This window comes from Motacilla alba, chromosome 2 (genome assembly GCF_015832195.1).
Source record: "Motacilla alba alba isolate MOTALB_02 chromosome 2, Motacilla_alba_V1.0_pri, whole genome shotgun sequence".
NCBI lineage: Eukaryota > Metazoa > Chordata > Aves > Passeriformes > Motacillidae > Motacilla > Motacilla alba.
The window spans coordinates 106,451,929-106,478,393 of NC_052017.1; the positions used below are offsets into that span (position 1 = coordinate 106,451,929).

The 26,465-nt window shown below is 43.3% G+C and overlaps 1 protein-coding gene across 9 annotated transcripts in view; it reads right to left on the reverse strand.

Moving 5' to 3' along the window:
• Nucleotides 1-16,747: 16,747 nt before the first annotated feature.
• The window catches only part of KCTD1 (potassium channel tetramerization domain containing 1), a 100,211-nt gene continuing 90,493 nt past the window's right edge, over nt 16,748-26,465 (reverse strand). For all 9 annotated transcript variants that reach the window (XM_038127406.1, XM_038127405.1, XM_038127408.1 and 6 more), the window contains 3 exons: nt 23,139-23,283; nt 20,588-20,893; nt 16,748-17,721 (listed from right to left, as the gene is read on the reverse strand). In XM_038127406.1, coding sequence (XP_037983334.1) covers nt 17,563-17,721; nt 20,588-20,893; nt 23,139-23,283 — 610 coding nt within the window. In that variant the 3' untranslated portion in view covers nt 16,748-17,562. The remainder of the gene's footprint in view (nt 17,722-20,587; nt 20,894-23,138; nt 23,284-26,465) is intronic.

Sequence of the window (26,465 nt, forward strand, 5' to 3'; positions counted from 1 at the left end):
ATATCACAGCATAGTTCTTGCTTTGATTCCTCTTCCCCCAGTCTCTCTATAGCCACAGCTGCCTGAAGGGGAGAGAAAAAGAACAGAAGTCCCTCTCAATGCTCACTGCAATTACATAGAGTACATCAGCCCACCCCACTCTGTTGGCTGGAGCAAGGTGGTGGGACCTTTGGCTGCTCTCAGGCCAGCTCTCTGCATTGTGGTGTCTCCAGAGTGGCAAAGTTCACTCTCCCTTTCACTCCCAATGTACAGCTGGCCCCCACAACTGTCTCTTGTTCGCAACAACAGAGTACCTAAGTGGGCCATGCTTCCTAGGGCATCTGCCAACACAAGACTTGAGCCTCCTAGTCTCCCACAGCGCTGGCTCCAGGGATAAAGCATGTGGACATGGCAAAGATGTCTCTGCCTGTTCCCTCCCAGCAGGAGCTCTGCTACAGTTGGATCTCCGTCTGAATGCTGCTCTAGGTCTGCACAGTGAGCATCCTCCAGAGCTGTGGAGTTCCCACTCTTCCTTGGGAGCAGGAGTGCACAGTGCAGGGTGCTAGGCTTAGTGTACCAAGCTCTTATCCACATTGCAAGCCTGATGAGTGATCCCTACTTGCTAAGTTTCCTGATATGTTTTTCTATGTCCAGATGCTATCCCCAACCTATCTGGAGAGCCATTCCCCACAACCACCTTGTACACTTCTCCCAGTTGTCTCTCTCTTGGGAGTCGCATGCAGAATGGATATTTTGAGATTTGGAATGTCAGTCCACAAGCAGGAAGTGAGCACTTTTACATGTTCCAAGCTCCCCGTTACATTCTTCGGTGTATGCAGACTCTAAAGAGCTATCAGGTTGTTTTTGTGACAAAGTACCTGTCTGGTTGTACATGTGCCATCACTCTGCTGAATTCTCCTCTCCTTTGAATGGGGAGGGATTTCCCATCCTTGCTGTGAACTTTCACTCATGAAAGAGCACTTCACTGTGGACAAGATGGCCTCACAAGTGATGGCTCCATTCTGGAGTTCTGAATACTGCTGACTCTTCAAAAGACTGGATTTGCTGCTCAGCCTTTCCCTCAGAGTAGCAGCCCTTATCCAGCTAAATTCATCTGGGGGAATTCCACCTGTAAGATGTGCAAGTAAGGGCAAAGACATCCTTTGCTTTGTCCCTGTCAAGTTTCTGCTCCCCAAGGCCTTGCTTTCTCTGTTGGTAGTTCCTGCATGCAGCAGCAAGTCTGCTCCCCGCGTGTTTCGCTAAAGCCAAGATGCCCACACATTTTTTCCATTGTGAACCTGGCTTCATCCCTGCCAGCTCACGCAAGCAGCTATTGTTAAGTAATTGTTTGAGTCATCCACTGAGCCCACACCCAAGCAGGCTTTTCAGATTTAGAACATGGGAGATTCACTGCTGTTGGCGTGGCTTTGGGGTACCCTACCTCCTGCCTCTGCCCAGGAGGATGGTAGCAGTGAACACACTCCATATGGGCCATTTCACGCCCATCCTTGCTTTCCCAGCCCCCAGCCACCAGTAACAGAAACTTAATGCAATACAGAAGAGCCACCAGCTTGCACCCAAGATGGAGCAAGGGTTTTTTCTCCTGATGCTGCTGGATTTCAGAGGTATCCCTTTCTTCCCCTTTTATCCCTATACCCACTGTCATTACCTGAACAAATGTCAGAGCTGCTTCCCTCACCAGTGATGATGCTTCCCCCTCAACCCTACTTGATGAGTGGGGTTTATACTTGAATTTTAGTTTGGCACAGTTACTACTCCCCAACCCTGGCAATTAGAGGATTTGAGAAGTTCATTATGGAGCCCTAAGTTTTCATATGGTCATTCTGGCTGACACCACACTTTGTACCACCTTTCTACATACACAGCCAAAATACTCGGCACATTTTCAGAAGAGGGAAGATTAAAAACCCAACCAAAAAAAAAATATAAAAACCAACCAAAACAACCCCCCCCCCAAAAAAAAAAAAAACCACAAAAAAAAACAAAAACCAAAAAAAACTCCAGGAAAAAACCCAAAGTGAATTACTAAAGTTTATAAGGCTAATACTTTATAGAGCTAGTATGCACAGGCCTGGGGCCTTCAAGATAATATAATCTAATGCTTGGAGATCCCCTGATGAAAGGCACTATATATGCAAAGTGCTTTATAAACATTAATTAGTTAATGTTGAAAATTTTGCCTAGGGCAAAAAAAAAAAAATCCTACCAAAAATCCCCCTTCCCTCCCTCTCTTTAGTCCCTAACTATACAAAGTTAATGATTCTGTGTGTGCAAACTTGGAGTACATTTTAATTTCTGTTTACTTCTGGGGAGATGGAAGCACTGGAAGTACTTTCATATACGTTATGCTTCTGCAAGCATTAGTAACACGGTGGCTTCTCCTATTGAGTGCTTTAATCTCCATGAATGAGGACACCCCAACATCTTCAGCATAACTTTGGACCACAGTGTTTGCAGCAAAATTGCCCAGGCTCTACTCACTCATCGTTTTATAGTCTGTAATCACCAACCAACCAAGCAAGCAATGAGCCAACCCATGTGTGAAGGTCTTTGTGACAATAGTTTCCATTCCAGGCCATCTTTACAAACTTTGGGTAACCAACAGGTGGTTTCAGTGTCATCACCACATCATATGTCGCCACATAATGTATGCACAGGGAGCAATGGACAAAGTAATACACATGTTGCTTATCACAAAAGGAGGGAGTCTGAAGGACAGAGCAGACCTTGCAGGATAAGGATGTGTTTCAAAGTCAGTGGTGTAAAAGGCAAAAAGTTCTGCACTCAATGATATATCCAGCAATGATATTCCAGGTATATTTAATCTCTCCTTCATGATTTTTCCCAGGGAAACATTCAGCTTTTAGATAATAGTAGGGGTTGTTTTCCCTGGAAGCCCACATCTGCTCAGGCATAGTAGTCCACCACAGTCCACCCCACTCCTTTCAGAGCACTGTGCTCACTTCCAGGCTTTGCAAAGCTTAGGGAACCCTCATAGGCAACATTCTTCTCCTGAAGAAACCCTTTCCATCCCTGACAAAGCCTTTACAGAGTCCACTCAATTCAAGCAAGTCTGCACCATGCATGCTCCTAGTATACCAAATCAGCTGCCTGACTTGAACTTCTCCTTACCATGTCCACCAGCAAAGTACCAGCATGCCCCATGCCCTATGGCCAGGGTGGGTGACTGCTTCCCACCACTCTTCTCCCAGGTGCAAGGGCAGCAAAGACCCCAAGAGAAGAAGATGTGCAGGCAAATCCCTTCCCTGAAAAGCTGGTGGTCTCTTCTGGAGTCTTTTTTCCCCATCTGTCATGTTGGAACCCCAAACTCATGCCTGTCAGCCCAGACACTGGGATAAAAGTGCTTGACGGAGCAGGAGGAACTTTACTGACTGAGAGGCAGAATGCAGCCTGCTTGCAGAAGCAGGGTCTGGCCCAGCAGGGTTTTACAGAGCTGGGTCAACCAGGTCCCCATGGCAGTAGCTGGATGCAGAGAGACCTTTTATTCTGCATCTGCTGCCTTCCCTGTCAGCTGGGTTTTTGCAGGCATCTGATCTTTTCCCAGCACCCACAGCAGCTAGTGCTGCCTCCCTGACAATGGATCTTTGGTGGGGGATGCTTTTCCTTCCCCTCTCCTGGGTCCTGGGGGTCTCAAGGACTACTCTTAGGATTTTGGCTCCCCACAGTGCCAGCCTGTGAGATGTTGCTGTGCAATAGCAGCAGGACACTAAGCCGGACATTTTCTGTCTGTCTGGAATGTCTCTGGGAGAGGCAGCATTAAGGGATGAGACCATGGCAAGGACCCACAATTTCCCTTAGCCTCAGACTTGGTAACTGGCATGAGCAGTCTTAAAGTGAAATGGACTCAGCCTCAGTGACCACAGGCCATGCTGATGGTGTCTGTCTTGTGCCTCCAGCGCTTGGCAGCCAGGCAGCTACATGGCTTGGGAATGAATCTCCTCTCCAGCAGCTCGTGAAGAGGTGACTTGTTGAGCTTCACTGCCTGTGGGTGCAGCACTGTGCTTGGCAGGTGAAATGATGGGACCGAGGAATCGATGCATTCCCAAGGATCTCAGCTCTCATGACAGCCCCCCTTAGTATCAATGGCAGCTATTGATGGAGTCTTTGGAGATTGAAAGGCTGTAAAGGTTTGCTCTGGTCTGTTCCAATCAGTGCCACCTCTGGGCACAGTCAGGGTTCAGCTGAACATCCAACTCAGGAGAGTCATCTTGGGGGAGTTTTGCCTGTACACAAAATCAAGATCAAGCTAGCGGAGAACAGTCACACATGTGTCTAATGTGGATGTACCTGAATGAGCTAAGCTATACTTTCATCTTGTGCAGTTAGGAATGTTTAATTTTAATCCTGTGTCAATAGGGAAAAAAATTGTATGAAGTCCTAATAAATAAATTATGCTGCCGAGTGCTCCGATCAGCACATCCTAGCTAGAAGCAGTACAGAAAAAGTCACCTTACAGCACTGCAGGCTGCTTTGAAACATCCCTTCAAATAGATGTTGTTGCAAGCCACTGATACCAGTGCTGTTGTGTTGGCTTCAGATCATGAAGCATTTGCCATTCTGAGAGTGTGCAACTCTGAGGAGGAAGAAAAATGAGAAATATTTAGTAGTATTTGATGATCAACTTGAGAACTCTTGAAGAACCCTGATTTTTCAAAATCATTGCGCATTTGCTTTCAGACAGTCTGGCTGCTTTCAGGCGTATCATGCTGGGCACATGCCAAGGCAACCACTGAAATTGCAAGTCTGCTTGGAAAATCTAGATGGGAGATTGTGATGGAGGAAACTGTCTGTGCTGCTGTTGCTGAAGTTACTGATTTTTACCTCCTCTGTTTTTAAATTACTTTGTGGCATTATTTGCTCACAAAGAGACAGCTAGGAATGCAAGGAGAAACTGGAGACTGGAAGCATGTTTTATACTGCTATGGGCAAAAGACTTGATTTTCCTGGGATTTCTTGGATACTCAGATCCTGGTTAAGTTCCAGGGACAACAACTAGCACAGGGAGCTCTTGTGTGTAGGTCAGATACCACCAGTTTCACCAAAGGTGTTGGTCTGTGCCACAGCAGAATATTTGCAGTTGTATTAGGACAGAAGCTGTTTACCATCTACTGATGAACTTTTATGTGTAAAACGTCCCTTTCAATTTGGGCTGAAGCAGACACTTGCTTTGATAGTTATATGAAAAAACCCCTAACTTTGCTTTGGGATATTTATAACCAAAACACTCAGAGTTATTGCAGCATAAAATCTGCTTCACTGGGTCTTGGTGATATAAAAAAGGAAAAAAAAAAGAGGAAGAAAAAGAAGGTTAATATAATAAAGAAAAAAAGACAGATGAGTACACAGAACACACTTCAGATCTACAGCACTATATTGTCCCAGCAATGCCACCAATTCAATTTAAATCCTAAGGAAAAAGCTAATGCTATTGAAGCACTGCAAATTAACAACAGCCCGGGCCTTGTACATCACCCCTTCACAACAACCAGCCCATCAAACACCTTTGCTGCTCCACACGAAGACAGAGTGTAGGAAAAGTGAAATGGTTTCTCATCCTCTGCCCTGCCAGAGGCAAGTGCCAGCTCTCACTGTTGTAAAGTGTAAGGCAAGGCAATCTGCAGTGCTATGGAAAGAAAACAAATACCACAGTAGCAGGCAGGCAGGCAGAATGAGACAGAGATATTTTTAATTGATGCTAGAGGAACATAAATAGATGAAGCTGGCATTAAGCAGCACAGCCCTTTTTCTCTCTCTGCCAGGTACCCATTTACCCGGGCTCATAACCAAAGGCCAACATGACATCAGAAGCCCTGTGGTGTTTTGCCTTTGGGCAACAGCCGGTAAAACTGGTTTCATCTGGCAGATGAGCATGTGAGCTGAGGTAATTGGTGTGTTCTTTTCTGCCTCAGATTCCTTATCTCATCCTGAATATTCCCATAACCTCCCTTTTTCCAGCCCCTTTTGTTTCTCAACAAAAAAAATATTTACATTGAAATAAACAGTGGGAGCCTCTAGATCGAATCGGGAGACAGGGTGCTGGTGAACAAAGAGCAGTGCAGTGACAGCTGAAGAAAGGATAAGCTGGAAAGGGGGGCTTTTTCTACTGGGGCTGTTCCTGAACAGAAGGGGTTGGAACAGACACCCTTTGATAAAGGATCTCACTCAAAACCAGCTGCCCTTCCATTTTTCTTTCACTCCTGAGGTCAGTTTGGATTCTTCTTCTTAGGTGTTTTGCAACTGCAGAATAAAACCCACCTGAATGTGATCAGAGCACAATGTGGGAATCTTTCCATATGCCTAGGCTGAAAACAACCAGGGCTGCCCATTCCTAGGGCTGTATTAGCAATGCTTTGGCAGCACAGCCATCCCAGGCTATTCAGAGGTTGGGCAGGCTTCCTGCGGGCATCCCTCACATCTCTGACTGCTTTGCTCACTTGAGGAGAGCAGGATCAAGGAATAAATCCTGCCAGCAAAACTGAATTTTCTAGCATATCACTGAATGTACATTACTGGTGGTTTTGTTGGATTGTCTATGTGGATGAGTGACTTCACCCATTGCAGTTGTCATTTAGGGATGGCCACAGCATGTCTGCAGGATACATGCGCTCAGAACACTACTGTGGGGCAGCACCACAGCCAGGTAATGTGTGACTGGGTAATCTGGGGGATTGGACAGAGAATTCTGGCTTGTTTGGAACATATGAACCTCTACAAGCATCCCCTGGAAAGAAGTTGGAAGGCAAAAAAGGGTTTTCTCCTTCCTTCCTTCCCTTTAAATATACTACTGATACATATAAATGTGGCTGAATGACTAGGCACCATGCCCAACAGGGACATGCTGGGGATAAAGTTGCAGGTAGGATGCTGCCTCCATCTCTGTAACTTAAGGAAACGTGGCCTGCTTTTCAGAAATACTGTTCTTTCTACTTATAGGTCCCTTTGGAGCTAGGAGATGCTGGAAGCATGGAAAAGCTTGGGAAATCTAGCAATAGACAAACCCAGACAGAGGCTAAACAGGCTCTGGGTTTAGCCTCTCACATTTTGAATGTTCTCCCTCTTCTCCTATGGAAATCACTGGTGAAACTTCCCACCAAAGTGAAGCTGGATCCCAGTCTGTTAATGCTGACATATTAAGAAGGAGAAGAAAATGCAGAACATAAGATAGAAAAAAGAGCCTCCAACCTGCTAAACAAGGCTAAAACACAAATCCGGTGGTTATGTTAAACAGCCTAAATGAAAGTTATCCAAATGTACAGGATTATAGGAGAAGAAAGAAAACAGACAACTGGAAAGAGATGATGAAAAATAGGCTAAGGGAGGAGGAAGATATAAAAGGTGGGAAATTAATTTGAAAATCCACTTGGGGATGAGAGAGAGGCCAAAGAAGATGCAGAAGGAGGACACAAGGAAGGTTGGTGTGAAACACAGCTAGTTCTGGGTGTAGGCATCCACAAGGGGGCTTTGACATCTGGGTCTGAGCCTCACAGATGACAGGAAGAAACACCTGGAGGAGTGTAGACACCTCCAGAGAGGCTGGAAATTGTCTCAGCTCTTTGTGGTCTCTATGGAAAAACATATAGGGGAAAATGGAGGAGGGAAGGAATGAAGGGGGCGGGTCCCTTGTCTGGCCCACCTTACTGGACATGCCCCAGAGATCAAGCCTGGACAGGTGCTGCAGGACCTCCTGCTTTTTTTCTGAGGGGCTTAAGGGTTTCTGGAAGGACTGAGAAGCCCAGGTCAGGGATGTGGTCGAAGCGGTGAGCATGGCAAACCCAGGTGGCTCCTCCAGAACCTCCCCCTGCCCAGACACACACAGACCCACACCCCCCACATCCCTCTTTGCACCACCCTGCTGCTCCCAGCCCACGGTCCAGCGCTGCAGGCCTATCCAAGATCTTACCAGGAAGCCAAAGGGCTACAGCCTGTGCTGCTCTACACCCCTACATGGCACATAGAAATTTGGGAGCCAGAGACTGAGGAGACTTCTGATCTTGTCCAGGAGGGTGGCTCTTCCCTCAGATCCAGCCCCACAGTGACAGCATATGATGCTCCCTGTCTACCAGGTTTCAAACCAGATCCACACAGACAAAGCTGGGAACACTGTTTTGACCTCTCCTCCTATCCCTGTCCTCTCTCCTGTATTGAGAATTTTTGGCCAGGGTCTTAGCAGCAGAAGGACACATCCCCCGCTGCTTCTCCCTTTGGTGAAATACTAACCAGCACACCACTTCGGCAAGGAGACAAATGCCTCAGGTTCAGAAAACACATTTTGGACTTTTAAGAAGAGTGAAATGAGGCAGCTGCCCATTGTGGGCAATTAAGCTTAATGTGATATTGAATTCAGCTGTTTAATACACCCAGATGCTCCAGCAGTGAGTGTATAAAAAACCCCCAACTTCAATAAATAATGAAGATGTGAAGAATTTTTTTTTTCTGTTTGTTTCCTTTTTTAATGAAAATGGCAAACTATATGCTACTGTACATCTGCATCAGTTATTTAACATGACATCTTGCTGTAGTAATAATCCATCAACATCCAGTATTACATATGGATTCATAAAAAGGTTTATGCTTGTGTTGGTTCTTTTGCTGTCTGCCAAACTAATTATATACATTTTACAATAAATTATACATATTGAGCTGAGAACCTGCTGTGCTAATTGCTCACATTTTTGTAGGGGAAAAATGTGGTCATGGAGTGCTTTTTTCATTTTAAGCATATTGAGAACATGGCAGAAGAAGATGCTATGTCTTCAGTTTTTCAGAGCTGAAAAATCAATATTTAGCCCTAAAATAAGTAAAACAAACAAAAAAATCAGGAAGAGAGAACTTGGTGGAAGCTTTCTCTGGTGTGTTCTTGCCCCTCTGTGTCTTCACTTCGTGAGATATGGAAATACAAACACAATTTCAATGTTTGTATTTCTGCGGGTGTCCCATGAAATTAAGACTGAACTTCTACTGTACCAAAAGCTAAGAGCACCCTGAAATGCCTCCCCAAATCAGGACCCCCCCAAAGAAGATGTGAAGGAGCTCTGCATCTGCCTTTCTTGAAGTTCTTTGTTTGCTCTTCAGCAACAGTGACGCGTAATTATGAGATACAGCTTCACTGTTCACAGAATTTCTGTGAGTAATACCTTAAATATAGTTTATTACATTAAGCTCAGCACTTGCACCCAATGGCTTTCAAGTCCCATTAGGACAGAATCCCCATTCTGCTTTGTGCTGAAAAAAATGTAAAAGATCTCTCTTGATTGAAAAGAAAGAGAAGACAGAATTAAAACTCCAGAAAATCTGAACAATGGCACCAAGTAAAGAGGTAGAGCCACATTTCACACTCCCTGAGCAATCTTTCACATCTCAATCAGTCCAGTCTTCTTGGAAATGACAGAAAACATACAATGGTTGAGGTTGGAAGGGGTCTCTAGAGATCATCTTGTTCTCTCCCACCTGGCACAAGCAGGAGTTGTCCAGGACTGTGTCCAGATGCCTTTTGATCTCCTGGGGACCCAGAGGATTTGCCTGACGGTGGAACAAGGAACTGGGCACCCAGAACCCCTCGCTGCCAGCAGCACATCTCCCAGCCCCAGCAGTGAGTACAGGCACTGCCCTGGGCTGCATCCCCTCTTGCTGCTGCACAGTTACAGCTGTAGCACTTTTTGGGTGGTTTCTCATCACTGGTGCTGCTCTTGCAGCTCTCACTCATGCAGCAAGGCCCCATGAGCTGGGGAGGACACCATCACGAAAGCTCCATGGTCACCAGTGCTAAGCAGTCACCACATCTGCTGTGTGGAGCACCAGCTGAGGCTGGCCCAGAGCAGGCGGCTGAGTCAAAAATAAAGCCAAACACTGAGGACAAATAAATGCCCTAATTTTTTAAGACATGCATTGAAAGGGGTGGTTCATCTTGTATTGCAGCTGTTATCAGGCCAATAAGAAAAGCAAGGAATAAAAGTAAAAAACAAACATGTGTCTAAATCGCTCAAGTTGAAAAAAAAAAAAAAAGTACTTTTAAAATGAAGGCATATTAGCTAAAAAAAAAACCCCAAAGATAAAGAGTAACATTTACTACAAATGTGTAGGAGCATCCTGGTTCTCATCACACTACAGGCCCATATCATGTCTTTGATGGAAGAGATTAGAAAAAGACCCATAGCATAGACAACAGGGAATAGGAAAGCAGCATTTCCTAAACACTTTAAAAATGTGCACCTTTTTTACCCAAGGAAAACAAACTATATACTGTTCTGATTGATTTATTATCTCAGCATTGCCCTTCGGGCTCAGTGGATATATTAACATTAAGCAGGTAAAGACTTAGGAATAATTTAAAATAGAGTTTACAGCAGCTGCAGATCTGACTGAATTCTGCTGTAAGATGGTGAAAAAGACAGAAATGCTCTGTTAAATTTAGAGAAAAAGACAGTTATGTTTAAGTGTGTTAGTGAGAAGAGGCTGAGGCTCACTGTGGCCGTGAATTCTCTGCCAAACTGGCACATGAACATCATGGTACATTTGGTTTGGTCTCACAGAGGAGGTCCTTCCTCAGAGCCTGACATTCCTTCCTTCTCCAAAGAGCAATGGATGATTTTTCCTTTTTGCCAAGGAGCAGATCAATCAGGAATGAACTTAAATGCATGAAACATGTTAAACCCACCAAGTTACATGCACTGTATTTGGTTTTCCTTAAACATTGTTTCTTTGTACTTCCTTGCTAGCCTTCAAAGTATGTCAAGTACTCTGCTCATGCAATATCTGGTTTCAGGCAAACCAGCATGGCAGTTTGCCTGAGCTGAGAAAATGTGCTTGAAGTCGGCATTCACAGACGGCTTCAACATCCTAAGGAAAATGCTTTGTTTTTGTAGCCTGAAAGTATGTCACAAACATGAATAGAATTATACACTCGCTCTCCCTCACCCTCAATCCTCTTTACCTGAGGAAAAAATTATACACTTCCAATTACAGGGCCGGTTAAAATCAATACAAAGGTGGGAGAAAACAGATCATTTTTCTTATGGAAGTAACTGTTTTCATTAATTTTTCATTAGTCCTGCTTTTGTTGTGCTATCCATCACTGAAGAAGCTGGTATGCAGTAGATTACATTTAGGTTATCTTACATGCTTCCAGGATTTAGTAGATATTGCCCGATAAAGCTGCGAGCTTTATGGCTTTAACTTACATCTATCAATAATGCATCAGAAGAGAATTTTTCTGCAGAACAGCTGTCCCTGATCCAAGCAGCTTTCTTCTGGAATAGCTGCACTGGTTACAGTGGAGATGATAGCACAGCTTTTACTGATCTAAAGGCTACAACTGTGAGAAAGATTAGTAGATGCTTAAGGAGGAAGATAATCTGTGAGGGTTTGAGCCCAAGTTTCCCACTGTTGTAAGTTTTATTGTGGAGCATTTGAAGCTGGGAGCCAGCCGTGCCTTGCCCCATCTCAACAGCCACACCTGGAAAACATTCTTGCCATCCTGGCATGCAGCAGGATTTTGTTGTGACCACTGTATGAACAAACAAAGCTCTTTCACAAACTGCACTGGTTCCTTCTCCCATTTTAATGCCTGAGTTCTGTGTTAAGGAACATAAACATAAACAGAAAATGATAGTTCCTATTGAAGAGCTGAGGCAGAGAAAGGAAATGAAGTAGACCATCAGCTGACTTCACTTAAAACATATAAGGTAAAGGAAATTTTATTTAATTTGATTTATTTTTCTCTCACTTTGGAAGGAATTAGAAAAAGAAATCAGAAGGTGTGTCAAGCCTAACATGGTTGTAATGCTAACATTTTAAGCTTATTCAGACATCCCAGCAATGCCTTCTATGTGCTTGAATAGGTTCAAACTTTCAGTTTAAAAAAATAAATGTGTCACAGTTCCTCCTTGATTTCCAACTCTTTCTGTACTGCAAGAGGGCTAGAGGGCTTGTGGAAAAGTGGGACTCCGTCTGTGCAGTTTGAGGCCCAAGTGAGTGACAGTCGAGCTTCTTCAGCCTCTCCAGCTGCAAGGTGAGTTTATTGCTGCTTTCTTCCCTTAGAAGTAGAGAGATGCTTAATTGAAGGTCTGTACAATGCTTTGAAGAGACCCAGAACTGCATTAGGGCCAAAGTTATTACTCTTGAGCTGCCCAGGCACAGCACCCAGCAGAAGAAAAACAAGCCTCCTGAACTGGAGAAAGAGAGGGAAAGAAATACACAGCTGCTTTTGGTTTTAATGTAAGCCATGCAGAACTGAAATATTTATTCAGAAGCAGCAGGGATTAGTGAAATTATGGCTCCAGATCTTCAGAACAAGCATCCGTGCTCTGCTTGTTTTGCCTTTTGTTTTTGCAATTTCTTGGCAGTTAATCAAATGAAGTATCAAACATCCACTGGTGAGCCTCACTGAGCCCTCTGGTTTGACCTGAAGTCAGAATGAATGCAGTACATGAGTTTAGGGGACTTCACCACATGCAGTTTTTGGTTTAAGTCAACGTCATCCTGTCTTTTAGACTGCATCCTAATGATAAGGAGGCAAGGCCAGCCATCCCATGCTTCCCATTTTCCTCAGGAAAATTAATAACAACACTGACAAGCTACATAACAGAAGCCACAAGACCATTTAGGGTTGTAGATGAGATCATTTATCAGTCCAAACTTCAGAGCACAGAGACAAATGTCCCTCTCTCCATCTCTCCTCAGACCAGCAAGCCAGAGCTGTGCTCTGAGGACCACAGGACGGGGATCAATGGGCTGGGCCATAGCACCAGCACTCCGTGCTCCCCAAGAAGCACAAATCCAGCCTGCTCATACTAGCAACAGCCTCTCCAGAGAGAACTCATGTATATGGGGCTTTAATGAGGCTGAGAGAGAAGAGTCTCATCAACCCATACTTCCTCTGACCTGCAGTGGAAAATATTGTATATTTAGAAGCAACAGAGATGACATACTATTTTTGTGGATGCAATGACACCGACAGCCCATGGCCACACTGCACCCCTTGGGCTTCTGACTGGGGTATGAGGCAAGTTCACCATGAGTATGGAGGGCAGAAGATGGGATCTGGCCCATAATCTCTAACATCACCTGAAAACTATTACAACCCTATTATTTTAGGGGCACAGGACTCCTATTAGGTCCCTAGTCAAAAATGTGAAAAAACCCCAAACAAACAAACAAAAAACAACAAAGCAACCCCCCCCCAAAAAAAAACCAACAAACAAACAAAAAAGGAAACAAAAAACTCCCAAAACAGATTCAAGGAGAAGTGGGCTTTTCTTGATTTGCCAGACATTTCCATTTCTGGAGCCCTTACTTGTGCAAATAGAAGATGGTTTAGCACTAGGGTTTCCTCACAGCATCAATGTTAACATCCTGCTTACCAGCAAGCAGAGCTAGCTCAGCTTATAAGAGGATGAACTTGTGTGTGCCTGCATTTTCTTCTTTTTAAGAGGAGTTAGGGCTACAATTTTAGCAGTTTCAGCCTCAAATAGAGGACCCCTTTGCTAAGTCAGTTTTGGGGTCTTCAAAAAAAAACAGATCAATGGGGCAGCAGCCAAAGCCAACACTGGGACCTGGTGCAACATATTGATTTTTGGTGGTGGCCATCCCTCCAGACCCTCAAGAAATAATAAACCATTCAAACTGAAATCTGAGAGAAAGCAACTGGTCTATAGGCCCTAAGGATATCTTGGTTTCACTTCCACTGTAAATAAACCTCAGGCAGCTTGAATGCCGACATACAAATGCCAGTTGTCCATAGAAATAATTCATAATATAGAATTCTGCAGTGAAGAAATGACAGATGGAAATAAATGTTTTTATTTCTCTGAAAAACTGACCATTGGTCAATAAAAATGCTTTTCTCACCCCCCAAAATCCAACCCTTCCCTCCCCCCAACTCATGCAATGGGAACATTAAAGAAAAATTCACTTGACAAGTCATTTGGATGGCAGTAAAAACCCTGTAATTAGTATAGAAATCAATTTTTAAAGCTTGCTGCAAAGAATTATGCTTATGAACAAAATGTTTGACTTCAAATTGAATTCAGTGCCTGTTCAGCATAAAGAAAAATAATTGAATGGGTGGCTCAACTTTCATGTTTTTTGGAGTTTATGAAGTTTTCCCCATTGGTTTTCGTTATGCATTTTAGTGGGCATCATAAAACAATGCATCACCTTGACTTGCTTGTGCCAGTCAAGCACTGAGATGATCAGCTTTCTTCTATAGACATGTGGCAACAGAGAGGAAAATCCTTCATTGGGCCAGACTGCCTGGCTAGTACCTGAAGACAGAATAAATTAGCAGCACCTATTTACCAGTACTGCTTCTGGAAAGAGAGATTAACCCAGTGACAAAGCACGACTTCACTTTCTCCAGCACAGAGTAAATTAGCTCAGTCTCCAATGGGACACTCAGTTTTAAGGTTCACCCAAGCATGCCAGGATCCATACTTACATTACACAGCTGTTTGGTACATTCAGGGGAAGGACTAAACCCTGGGTCGATGGTTGTTGCAGGACTTCAGCATTCACATTACCCAAAGAAAAGGTGAGGACCAAATTCCTCTGCCTGTGTCTCACTGTGGGAAGGGGAGTTGGTGCCATCTGCAATTTCTGCACGTCTGCAGGAGTTCTGGCAGCTGCTTAACCAACTTGCTGAAGTACAATGTTTGCAGCTACCATTCACTGCAGTTCTGCCTCTTGTTATTAAATACACTGATGGCATAAAATGGAGTCAACACATTCTAATAAAAAATTAGTTAAATTTAGATATGAAAATTACTAACGTCCAGAGACAAGCTGACAGTAATCTGCTCCTTCTTGGTTCCCCCCACTCCCCCCACATTCCTGGAGAAATTGCTCATTTGTTTGTTGACCAGTTTTTCTAAAGAACATTTTTAAAACACATGGTTATAAACCTCAATTGCAAACAGGACTAATCTGATTTGCTCTCTAAAACTCTACAGCCAGTTTATTCCTGCATACATTCTTCATCAGCCATTACTTTGAATATTCGTGACCTCTTACTCCATGACCACGTTGTAACTGCAGAGACACTTACAGTCAGGGTCTCAGAGTGATTTTTGACTCCATCAACAACAAAAGCAGGCTTGGTGAGAGTGCGCCCAGCCAGTTGAGGATTTGGAAGGAGAACAGTGGTATCTTTAAGGTCATTGACTTGGACAGGTACACGCTAAGCAAGCAAAGCCACCAGCAGAGGACAACCTGCTGGCTTTGGAAGCCACATGCTGGAGAGCATCAGAGGCAAAGCACCTCGCCTTCCAGTCCCTGCCTGTGCAGACGCTGCAGGCAGTGTGAGCCCTGCCAGCACTGGGGGGACGCCTTTGGGGCTGCTGCTGCTCCTGGCCAGGCAGGCTTGTGGTGCCTGCTTGCCAAGGAGCAGGGAAAGGAGCTGTGCTTCCCCCAGCTCCAGCCTGCACAGCAGTCTCTGAAAAATCACATCACCTTGCACTGGCACCCATGGACTCTCAAACCCATGGGGACCAGCATCTTTTTGGACATCACAAATTTCATCACTTCCAACAGTTTGAAGATCTGTTCAAAATATTTATTTCCCTGGGTTTTAGCTTTCCAACTTCTATGCAGACTAACAACCAAATTGTGGGCAGTAAGAGCAAGCATTTGTTTATTTTGTAAGAGGACTTCTTGCTGCTAATTGAAAACAAGCATTTTCAATGAGGCAGCTGTTTCAGTACTGTGAATAGACAGATCAGCATCACATTGAAGATCTAATAACCCGCTAATGAACCTTAATTTTTAGAGGCCCCTCCCTCACCCATTTTCACACTTCAGTAATGCCAAAACATTGATATGTGCTGGAAGTTACTTAAAGATGTCCTCAGACACATTTTAAAAACCAGAAAAAATGTAACTCATTGGTTTTTTTTAGTTAGACTATATTGGAAACCTTGTTACATGTATCTAACAGTTTCTTTTTTTCTTTTTTTAAATAAATAGCAAAGTGTCACCAAAATGAATGCCAGCACCATTGCGTTGATAGAAATTTCCATACTAGGATGAACACACAGTCGTATTCTGTAACAGTGCATAAAAAGAGACTTTGGAGGAAAAGTGGTGGTTGCTGGTGCATCAGCCCATGAGCGGTCCATGCAGTGGCATCGGGATGTGGTGCCTCTGCAAAATCTCACAGGCCTGGAGCCCATGCCTGCAGAGGTGGCCTCAGTGAGACTCTGCAAGAGAGCAGCTCGCAGGACTTCTAACGCAGAACGTGGAATTACTGCCTGCTACCAAGGGACACACAGCCAACTGTAACACAAGGGGCTGGCCATGTCACTCTCTAGACAGAAGAACAACAGCTTGAAATGAGGGAAATGAGAAACCTGAAAACCAAACAGGCTGACTAACACTCAGCAAGGCAAGGGCTTGGAGAGTCAAAGCTGCCAACTCCTTAATAAAGAGGGAATGATGCAAGAATTCACTGTTACACTGAAGGTTACAGAACCAGGTGTCATTTTTTCATGGGTATCCCTGGGCTGAGCTGGTGTTATTTTCAGGTCTGACCAACAGTTTCTCTTCCAGCTGGGAGAGTGCTGAAGGAACAGCAGCCATGTGCACCACACCAGAAGATCCCTCAACAGCCTGTGATGCCTTAAACTCACTCTACCCTGTGCAGGCAGCTCTGACTGCCCACTGCCTTGCCACTCTACACGCTGGAGTGCAATGCAATCCCACTTCTCTGTTTCTGTTGGCTTAAACCAGACCCTTGTTATTTTAAACAGGAGTTTATTGTATTTAATACATTATAAAATTTGAAAAAATTGTAGGAAAGCAGCAGATTCAAACCAGAGCATCTCTACCAAATATTAATTATTCTGGCCCCCTTTGAAAAACACAAAACAAAACAACAAAAAAACTCATTCAAAAGAAAAGTTAACCTTTCACATCTGTGAGGGCTGACAAAAAGTGTGCGACTTCTGTACAAACTACATTTAAAATTTCAGCTTTCCAATGCAATGGATGGTCGTCTCCTGAACACCTGCCCATCCACTTCTAAAAAAGACAGACATAAACCTCCATATGCAAATAAAGTTGAGTCAAGGAGTGTACACATTAAAAAGTGGATGGCTGTTTGGCAATGAAAATGGATGAAGAACAGTCCATGAATCCCCCCCGGCAATGGCTTGTACACCGTTAAGTGGGCCCAGGAAGGGCCTGGGACACTTAATGGCCATCACAGCACCAACCTCATCTACCACATTTTGTCATTGCATTTCCTACCCTTTGACATATACATACATATATATATGTACAGACATACATATACATACATATTTTTTTATGTGTGTGTGTGTGTTTTCTTTTATACCTTGAGGTTATTATTATTATTATCATTACTCTTCCAAGTGTTCCCATATGAATTCAGGTGTGGTCTCTATATTTGATATAAATGTGTCTTTTATTCAACTTTAGTTCCAGGACTTGTTTGGAGTCCAAACTGCACATGAAATGTCCCCCTTTTTGTTTTTCCTCTTTGTTTTCCTCTTTTTTTTTTTTTTTTTCGCATAAAGAAACATGTCCATTTTAGTCCAGAGGCTCTTGCTTTATTCGAATGACAGAGGGTGCACGAGATGTCCTTCTGAGTTCTCGTCTCAGTACGTATTCACTGAATTGGGAAGAGTCCACCCCACCTCCACATGAGCCAACAATCTCAAACCCTCTTTGCTGTAACCTCTCAAGTACCTGCAAAAAAGAGGAAACAAACACCAATATGTAAGTAAATTAACAGATTATTTGCTGTCCAATGAAAATAACTGCTGTTTTCAAATGGATTCAGCCAGGGGGGGAAAAAAGTGGTTACATAGCTTAACTGTACTGGATTGATTTCTGCTGACTATGGCCACTGAGCAGTGAAAAAGAAAAAGTGAAGAAAAATTTATTTTATTCTTTTAGTACTGCCAACAAATCCAGTCTTCTTCTGGCCACAGAAACAGGACTAGAAAAACACATTCTCTGCTTCACAGAATTTACAACACAAAAGAGCAAATACATGATTGCACAGCAGATGCTGAGCAAACACCACAATGAAATGGTGACAGTGTAGATAACAACAGTCATAATTGCAGAAAACCTACCATGATATTTACTAGAGACTTAAAAACCAACTCTTTGTTACTTTTATCATCATCTTCACCTGTTCTGGGCTTCCTTTGCCTCACCTGTAAAGGAGACTTCCTGGGATTTACCAGGGTCAGCCTGACAGCTGCTGAACCCAAGGAAGCGGCTGACGCTCCTGGACCCCAGAGGATGTGGGACCCTCTCTCTGTTCAGCATGACCAGACCTCGCAAGGGTTGTGCTGGAATGAGGTGCCTACCATGGCTTCCCCAGCTGTTTCACCAGTTGCCAAATTGACTTGCATGAGTGCTGGGACAACACTGGCAAGCAGAACAGTAGATGATTGCAAAGGACTAGGGCAGGGGAAGAAGCAAGCTGAGGTTTAAAAATGCTTCAAAGAAGACATGCCACGTCTTTACGTAAAATGCTTTCAAGTTGGCAAATGTCTTTCCAAAGTACTTAAGCATGGCTAATTGCACAGCAGTCATACAGAAAAGGAAGGGATAGGAAAAGAGACTTGGAAACAGCGATCAAAACACATGTGATCTTTAGCTTTTAACAATATATGCTGAAATCCCCTGCCCAAATGTGTCAGTGCAAGCCACTGAAAAAAAGGAGAACTTGGGTCCTGAGAAAAAATATGGTAGAAGCAACTCTGGAAACTAGCTCAGCCCTGGACAATCCATTTGGTCTGTACCTTGCCCTTCAGGTCTATTGGTAGTCCTTGTTCTGGCTCCCATTTTTATTAGCAGAGGGAGATACTAATGGGAGCAGTCCTCCCATTATCAATGTGGGATCATTACACAAGCCTGTACATATTTTGCCATTCTGACTGTACATATTTTGAAGCCTGTACATATTTGCCACTCTGACTCAGGATTTTCACATCAGTAAATATGCTTTATAATTCTTATTTGTGCAACAAAAATGTAAGCATCAGAATAAGTGACAAAGTGCTGAAGGATACAACTGCCTTGATAACTATCCTACGAGATAGCTTAGCAGCCATCCTTGAAACTTCTTTTCAGTTGTAATCTGACATATAAGGCTGTCCTAAATTTGCATTAATCTCTATGACAAAAGAATTTTGATGTTTCAACATGACAGTCAAGGCCAGTAAGAGACAACTGTCCAAGCATAACATGGGTCAGATAGGTCTATCTAGGTGTATCTAGACCCTTGCGTTAAGTGATAGCACAAGCGCAGTGCCTGGCCTTCAGTGTGCCCCAGAGCTCAGCTTGTTTCATCTGGAGAAAAAGAGGCTCCTAAAACCACCTGAAAAGAGGCTGTAGCAAGGTGAGTGTCAGGCTCTTCTACCAGGAAACCAGCAACAGGTCAAGAGGAAATGGCCTCAAGATGCACAGGGGACATTCAGGTTGGGTTGGACATCAGAAAGAATTTGTTCACTATGAGGGTGGTTCAGCATTGGAATGGATTACCCAGGACAGCGGTGGAGTCACCATTCCTGGAAATATTCAAGAAATCACTGGATGTGGCACTTAGTGCTGTGGTTTAGTTGATGTGGCGGTGTTTGATCAAAGGCTGAACTTGTTGATCTTGGACATCTTTTCCAACCTTAATGACTGTGATTCTCTACCTGGACAGTGGGACCTAGTGGATGAAAAGATGCCAAGCTCAGCTTGCAAGCCTGTTCTGTAAAAGAATTCACCCATGAGCCTGCAGCATTTAGGAGGTGTGTTTAAACCAAACAGAATCGATTGTGCCATTGATGATTTCACATGGGAAATGCTGGCTACGCAGGATGTGCTGACTAGGGGCAGGCAGGTGTCTGAGATTGGTTGCTTTTAACCAACAAAGGATAAAAACATAACACTAACACTGAAGTTGATTATAATTATTCCAGGAATTACCTGCATTTGTCTCCCAGATTTTTTTTATCCATTTCATAACATCTACTGATTTTAGACATTGCTACATTGCATCATAGAATACTTTGGGTTGAAAGGAACCTTTAAAGATCATCTAGTTCAACCCCTCTGCAATGAGCAGTGACATCTTTAACTAAATCAGGCTGCTCAGAGCCCTGTCCAGCCTGACCTTTGAATATTTCTACAGATGTGGCATCCACCACCTCTCTGGGCAACCTGTTCCAGTGTTTCACCACCCCCACTGAAAAATTTTCCTCCTTTTATCTAGTAAAAATCTACCCTATTTTAGTTTAAATTATTGTCCCTTGTTCTATCAATTGAACAGGCCTCTACTATGCTACAAAAATCAGAAAAAGACACTGGAAGTGAAAGTGAAGGGTTTTCCCTATGACCACAACAATTTTAACACTACTGTAGTTTGTTTGCAAAGAGATTTGGTGATACATTAATTAAATGGAGGAAGACAACTAGACACACAGAAGTAAATAACTTGTTTAAAGCTGATTCTGCTCACCAAAACACTCCAGTGACGTGGAACAGGGTCAGCCCACTGGTACCTGGCCAGCAGCTCCCTTTCAAAAACTGCACAGGTGTGACTTCCTACCTGAACTGAGTTGAGGTGACAGTATCCGTTCAGCGGGAATCGGATGACGTGTGTGGAGTCGTGGTTCCAGCCGGCGTTGACAGAATTACACATCACATCCCCGATCTCCGGGAACACCTCCTCTATCAATGACTTATCTCCACTCAGTGTAATCCTCTCGCCGAGATCTGGGGCGACTCGCACCACCAGGCACTCGCAGGACTTTGAGAAGCGGCCACTCTCCCGGTCCTGTTTCCACCGTTCCATCTCTCCTAGCATGGGCTGAAGCTGGAAATACTTTGCTTCTTCATATAACAAGCTGTAGTCCTGAAAGACACACACATTACTGTGCACAATTAAGGGAGGCATTGCTAATGTGGTGCTTAAGGTAGATGGATATTCAGGCCGACGCTGCTCTAGGTGTGGAACCCTTTGGACAGAGCTCCTAATTACTGTGTGGGAAGGTGTAATAAAGTAACAGTGCAAGCAAAAAATAACCACCAACCGCTTGGAACACAATGAGTATAGCAGCACTTGCAAGATAGGGAAAGGCTATGCTTGCTCAACTCGCTTCTGAAAAAAAAATCCCACTTTTCCCCATATTTCATCCCCACAGTGATGTCATATAATAATGATCTCATTGAACAGATGGAACAGAATTCAATCAGGATTCAGAAAATTCATCACTAGGATCCATTGTGTCTTACAGCAATACTAGCAGGCATTGTAACAGGTATAAGAATGTAAATGAGGAAGCCTGCGATGTTTGTTAGTGTAAAATGATTCAGATATTTGCATAATGTTTGCACATATTAGTGCATTTTAAAAATTAAGTATTTTTTAATACTTCCCTATTTTGCCACTAGTATTGTTTACTACATCATCTCAAATGCCAGAGCCGAGGGAATGAATTTCTAGGCATAGCCACTGCAGAAGTAATTTAGAACTGATGATGTGGAGTCTGCCTACTGACATTTTTTAAATTTAAAAAACACTTTAAAAAATCTTGCTTTTCTAGGTGTAAGAGCATAAAACCATTTGGAAAATATTTATACAGAGTAAAGAGGTATATGGGAATTAGGGGTGAGAGAAAAACAGAATGACAAGAGAAGCCTGCTAACAGTCAATATGGTCCTGAATTTGAACTAGAAACCAAATACTTGATGAGGACACCTAAATCATGGTAAAAAGACTGCTTACATTTATTGTGTAACAAAAAAGTAATGTAAACTATGTATTTCTAAGAAACAAGAAACGCTGTTCATTTTAATCACTGTTTTTTTTGTACAGCTTAAAGCATAACTGGGGAGGACACCCCTTTGAACATCACAGTTAGGTGAACTTGCCCGGAATTACATTTTTAATTTCAACACAGCTACAGTATATTTATGTGTTTAAAAAGCTCTACATATGTAATTTCCTAATATTGCATGAAAGGTGGTTTTTCCTTTTTCTGCATTTCTGATTACCTGCAGGAGAAGTGCCGAGAGCAGCACAAAGCCAAGCTAAGGCTTCAAAAGAAGGAAATGATGCTTATCTGTTTGCTCCAAACTCCCACATTATTCAGGGAGATCTGCCCATGTCACTATGGGAGCAGCAAGGATGTGTCTACAGCAGATGATTCAAAGGTTGCTGAAACAGAGCTCTTGAACTCAGCCTCACAGCTATTATGCCCAAGGTCTCAGCTACGAGGGGAAAAGGACTGCATACCAGTGTGAACTGCTCCGTCCCTGCCTCATCACCCATCACCTCTCTGGTTCAATCCCAATTGCTGCATTTCCTGCAGTGACCCAGGTGCACTGATGTGTGGTCATTAAGTGAAGGTAAGGATCTGTTCTGATAGAAGACACCACACATACACCCTCATACCTACTAGCAGATAAACATCACATGGATTCTGAAGCTCTGCCTCTGTAGCCTTTGTCTGACATTGAAATACCACTAATTCAATTTGTTACTAAAAACTAAAAAAAAAAACCCAAAGCAGGTTCTTTATTAAAGTTTAAATAATAAACATAGAACTATTTATTCCTGACTTCTCTGAAACTCCAAAATGAAACTTGCAGTATGCATTCAAGAGTCTGAAGGAGAAAAGATTCTATGACTTAATGCCCAAATATTACAATGTGTGCAGTTTATTTTGTCAATATTGTGATTCACACACCATTTTCTGAATTACAGTGTGTGAGTGGAAACTGGAGCTGCTGCAATCACTGGGGAAGCATAAAAAAGGATGAGAAGACAAATAATCAGCAAATCTCATGAGCAGTCAGTTGAAGATTGTAACATCACTTCTGTTTCCATGAGTATGGTACAACATTTAATTTCCCTGGGCCAAAACTTGCAAGGTTGCTTTATTACCACTAGAGCCAGGAGGGGAAAGTTTAGTGTTGATGCCACTCTAGGAAAGGAAGACACCACTTTAGCAGCCCCATTCTTTTGCCATGTGCCTGAAATCAAACACCATACCCTGCAAGTCCACCTTCCCTATCCAGGGCTCTCTTTTGACTACACACCAGATACTTGCTTTACCAAGGTACATGCAAAACACCCAAGTCCCTTGAAATCTCACCTTGAAATCATCAGGAATGAGGAGTTTTGATGTCCTTAAGAAATTCAAGATATATCTGAACATCTGCCCATCTCTGTCGATGAAATAATGCTGCTTGAGACTGTCGAGGACAATGGGCTCCGTGCCATCGAAAAGCCGGCCAATTCTGGAGAGGAAACAAGAGACAAGGAGCACAGTCAGACCAGGCTCAGCTCAAGAGATGCTCAAATAGCCCAGCACTACAAAACCCTCCCATGCAAACTTCACTGAAGCAGCTCTGTGGCTTTGTTTCATTAGAAAAGGGCTGGTTTCAAACCACTGTGTAAGCCACGTATTTTCCAGCGTGGCCTCATTAAGTTCTAAGCAGCACAGGTAGGGAGGTGGAAGGGAAGAGGGCAGGCCAGCAGCCTCTCCCACCCACCTCACTGCCCCAGTCTGTATCATATAAGATGACAATTCCTCAATTATTTTGGACGCTTCTTTTGATAGTCCCCTTCAGCACAGCCCATCCCCTCTAGATGTTCCAACGTCCTGGACTGACTCATTCTGCTTTACAGAGCACTGCATAGGGACCTTGATTTAGTTTGGAAACTGTGCCTGGGGAATAGTTTGGTTTGGTTCTTTTGTTTGGTTTTCACTTGTTTTTAAACTCAGGTCACTTTTTGGATACCATTTACTGCAACCAACATTAGGGCAGGCACAGCTAAGGTGAGTGGCAGCACATTGTGGTAATATAAAGACGTGGGTACAGAGTTGATAACATTTCAATGTGAGGTAATGCTTTAATGTAAAAGTGAAGTGCTTGTGGCAGGTATCAAGCAGAACACTCAAATAATACAGAAAAATGTCTCAGCTTTTAGACACCACCCACAGACCACCAGAACCACGCAGCCACCTAGAGAGCCTCTGCTTGGCAACAGGTCTTGCAACATCATCCACTGGGTACACAAACATTTCTGAATGTGGGTCTTCCAAAGCAGCTTTAGTTAGAGCAATTGGAAGGGCTGAAAAAGCCAAACAAAACCCTCAGACTAACACCAAATAAATGTTTTGTTACTGCACTGGGGCATTTGCAAAACACTCCTGAGTCACTGGTGGTTTCCCAATGAAATGAGCAGGAGTGACTGGCAGGTCTGATTTTGTGTGCCTGTTCATATGTCTGTACGTGCAATGTGGAAGTACTTTTTGACAACAAACAGTCATGGCACACTGTTTTTGTTTTGTTTTAAAAGCAGTGACTAAACCACGAACCCTCACTACCAGGAATATAAAAAAAGCCACCAAATACTCAGAGGTGATCAACCCTCCTTGCTGCACCCCCAGGCTGAGAGATGCCCCATCCATTGGCCAGCAGAAGGGGATGTCCAGAAGGCATTCAAGAGGAAAAAGACAGAAGTGGCTCTCAAAGAGGAGGAGGCAGCAGGGCTTGCAGCAGGGCCTCAGGGAACTGCAGAGGGGCAGGGCTCCAGGCAGCCATACCCTGTGTTGCATCAACAGCCAAATATCCTCCCTTTGAAAATGGCACAGGCAACCCAAATTGAGTTTGGAACGATGTCTGTGCCTGGAGCAGGTATATATATAAGTTGTGAACAGAATACAAATCTCATCTATAGTTTCTCACCAGCTGGGAGGAGACCAGAAAAGAAATAAAACTCCATTAACCCCAGCTGGCCATTTACAATTCTGTAATAAATGCATGAATCAATTCAAGTTGCACAAAATCTGTAACATATAAGGAATTAAATATATTTTGCATCATGAGCAGGTACAGAACACTTTTTTTTTTCAAAGCCATCCCTTGAACTATTTGAGCTTTCTTCCTCAAAGACTTGTTACTGCCTGCCCTGCTGCTCAAAATTTAAGCTGCGACAGCCCATATAACCCAGGCTTCTGTTCACGGGGTGTATGAGCCACATTTTATGTCTAATATGGAAGTACTCAGCATTTAGAATTAATTTTCCCTTATACTCAAGCATGTCATCTTCAAATTTATCACGGAATTCACACACAAAACATGTATTTGGCCAAGTCAGTCATTACTGAAATGTATAATTGTAATTGGTTTCTGCAACATTTTCCTAGTTCTAAATTACTTATATAATTACATATTTTAAACCTCTAGGCTTTTTGTCTCCATTTTATTAATTGTTTAGAGAAGAGCAAGATAGTATCAGAGGATGGAGCCTTCAGACAAAACCATAATGCTGAGGAGAGTGCTCAGCCACTGGGAGTGCTACCTGGAACCTGAATGGCTTTGGGAGTGGACTGGAAATGTTAACAGAAAGTGCTGCCTTAGTGCTCTGCTGCTCTGCAGCAGCAACAGCAGCAGCAGCAAAATCCCAGGAACTGCAAAGTCCCAATTCCCTCCTGACTCCCCTCCCAGGATCACTCTGCAATACACTTTCACATATTAAAACAGCATTGGAAGGGTAGACCCCCAGCAGAGAGACTTCTGTAAAGAAAATTAATTTTTTTTTTCCTTTTTAGATGGAAAAATGGTGATTCCAGCATCCTTCATGTGGCCTTCACAAAAAAACCTGAGGTACTATGGGATCCAGATCTGGTGACATGGTCCTGCTCCTATCTGCATTTGCTACACCCATCAGGAGAGGAGACTGGGTTATGTCAGGATCTGGGGAACAACCAGCATCCTCACCTTCCAGCATCCTCAGCATGAACTCTTGTGTTCCCAGGGGCATAGTGGGAAGCACTTTCTCATGCCTCACTTGTCACCTCCTCTGTACAATACAATTTGATAACCATCCTCCCTGCCACCCGTAGCTTTGCTGGCACTCCTGCTTGGTCTCACACTGGGATTATACATGCTTAAGAGACACCAGTTTGCTAGCACAAGAAGGGACTGGTAAGTCATTATAATTTCACTTCCCAAGAAAACCTGAAAGATGTTTTTCCCCATCTCCTTCTTGACAATGTTGGCTGATGATTGGCAAAGACACCTTTCTGTTTTAAATGACAAATATGTAACAGCTGAATGGAGTTTCGAGACAGGAGAGCACTTTGAAGGAGGCTTGCAAAATAAGATGATAATTATATGCAGAATTAGCCAAATATCAAGGGTAAAGGATAAGAAACTGTAGTCCATTTACAAGAAAATGTGCTTCTGAAATATTTAATTAAAACTAACAGGCTGGATTTTTCCATATATCAGGAAAATTAATGTCCCATGGGTTGAATGTGCGACCTCCAATGGGTAATAATTAATGTCTGCGGCTTTAAGTATCATATTCCACTGTCAGAAATCGAATGCTTCAAGGGTTGAAAATATAACCAGTAGAAAACCCTGCTTCCATGTGAGAATTTGGTTATACGTAAAGGACACAAACTAGG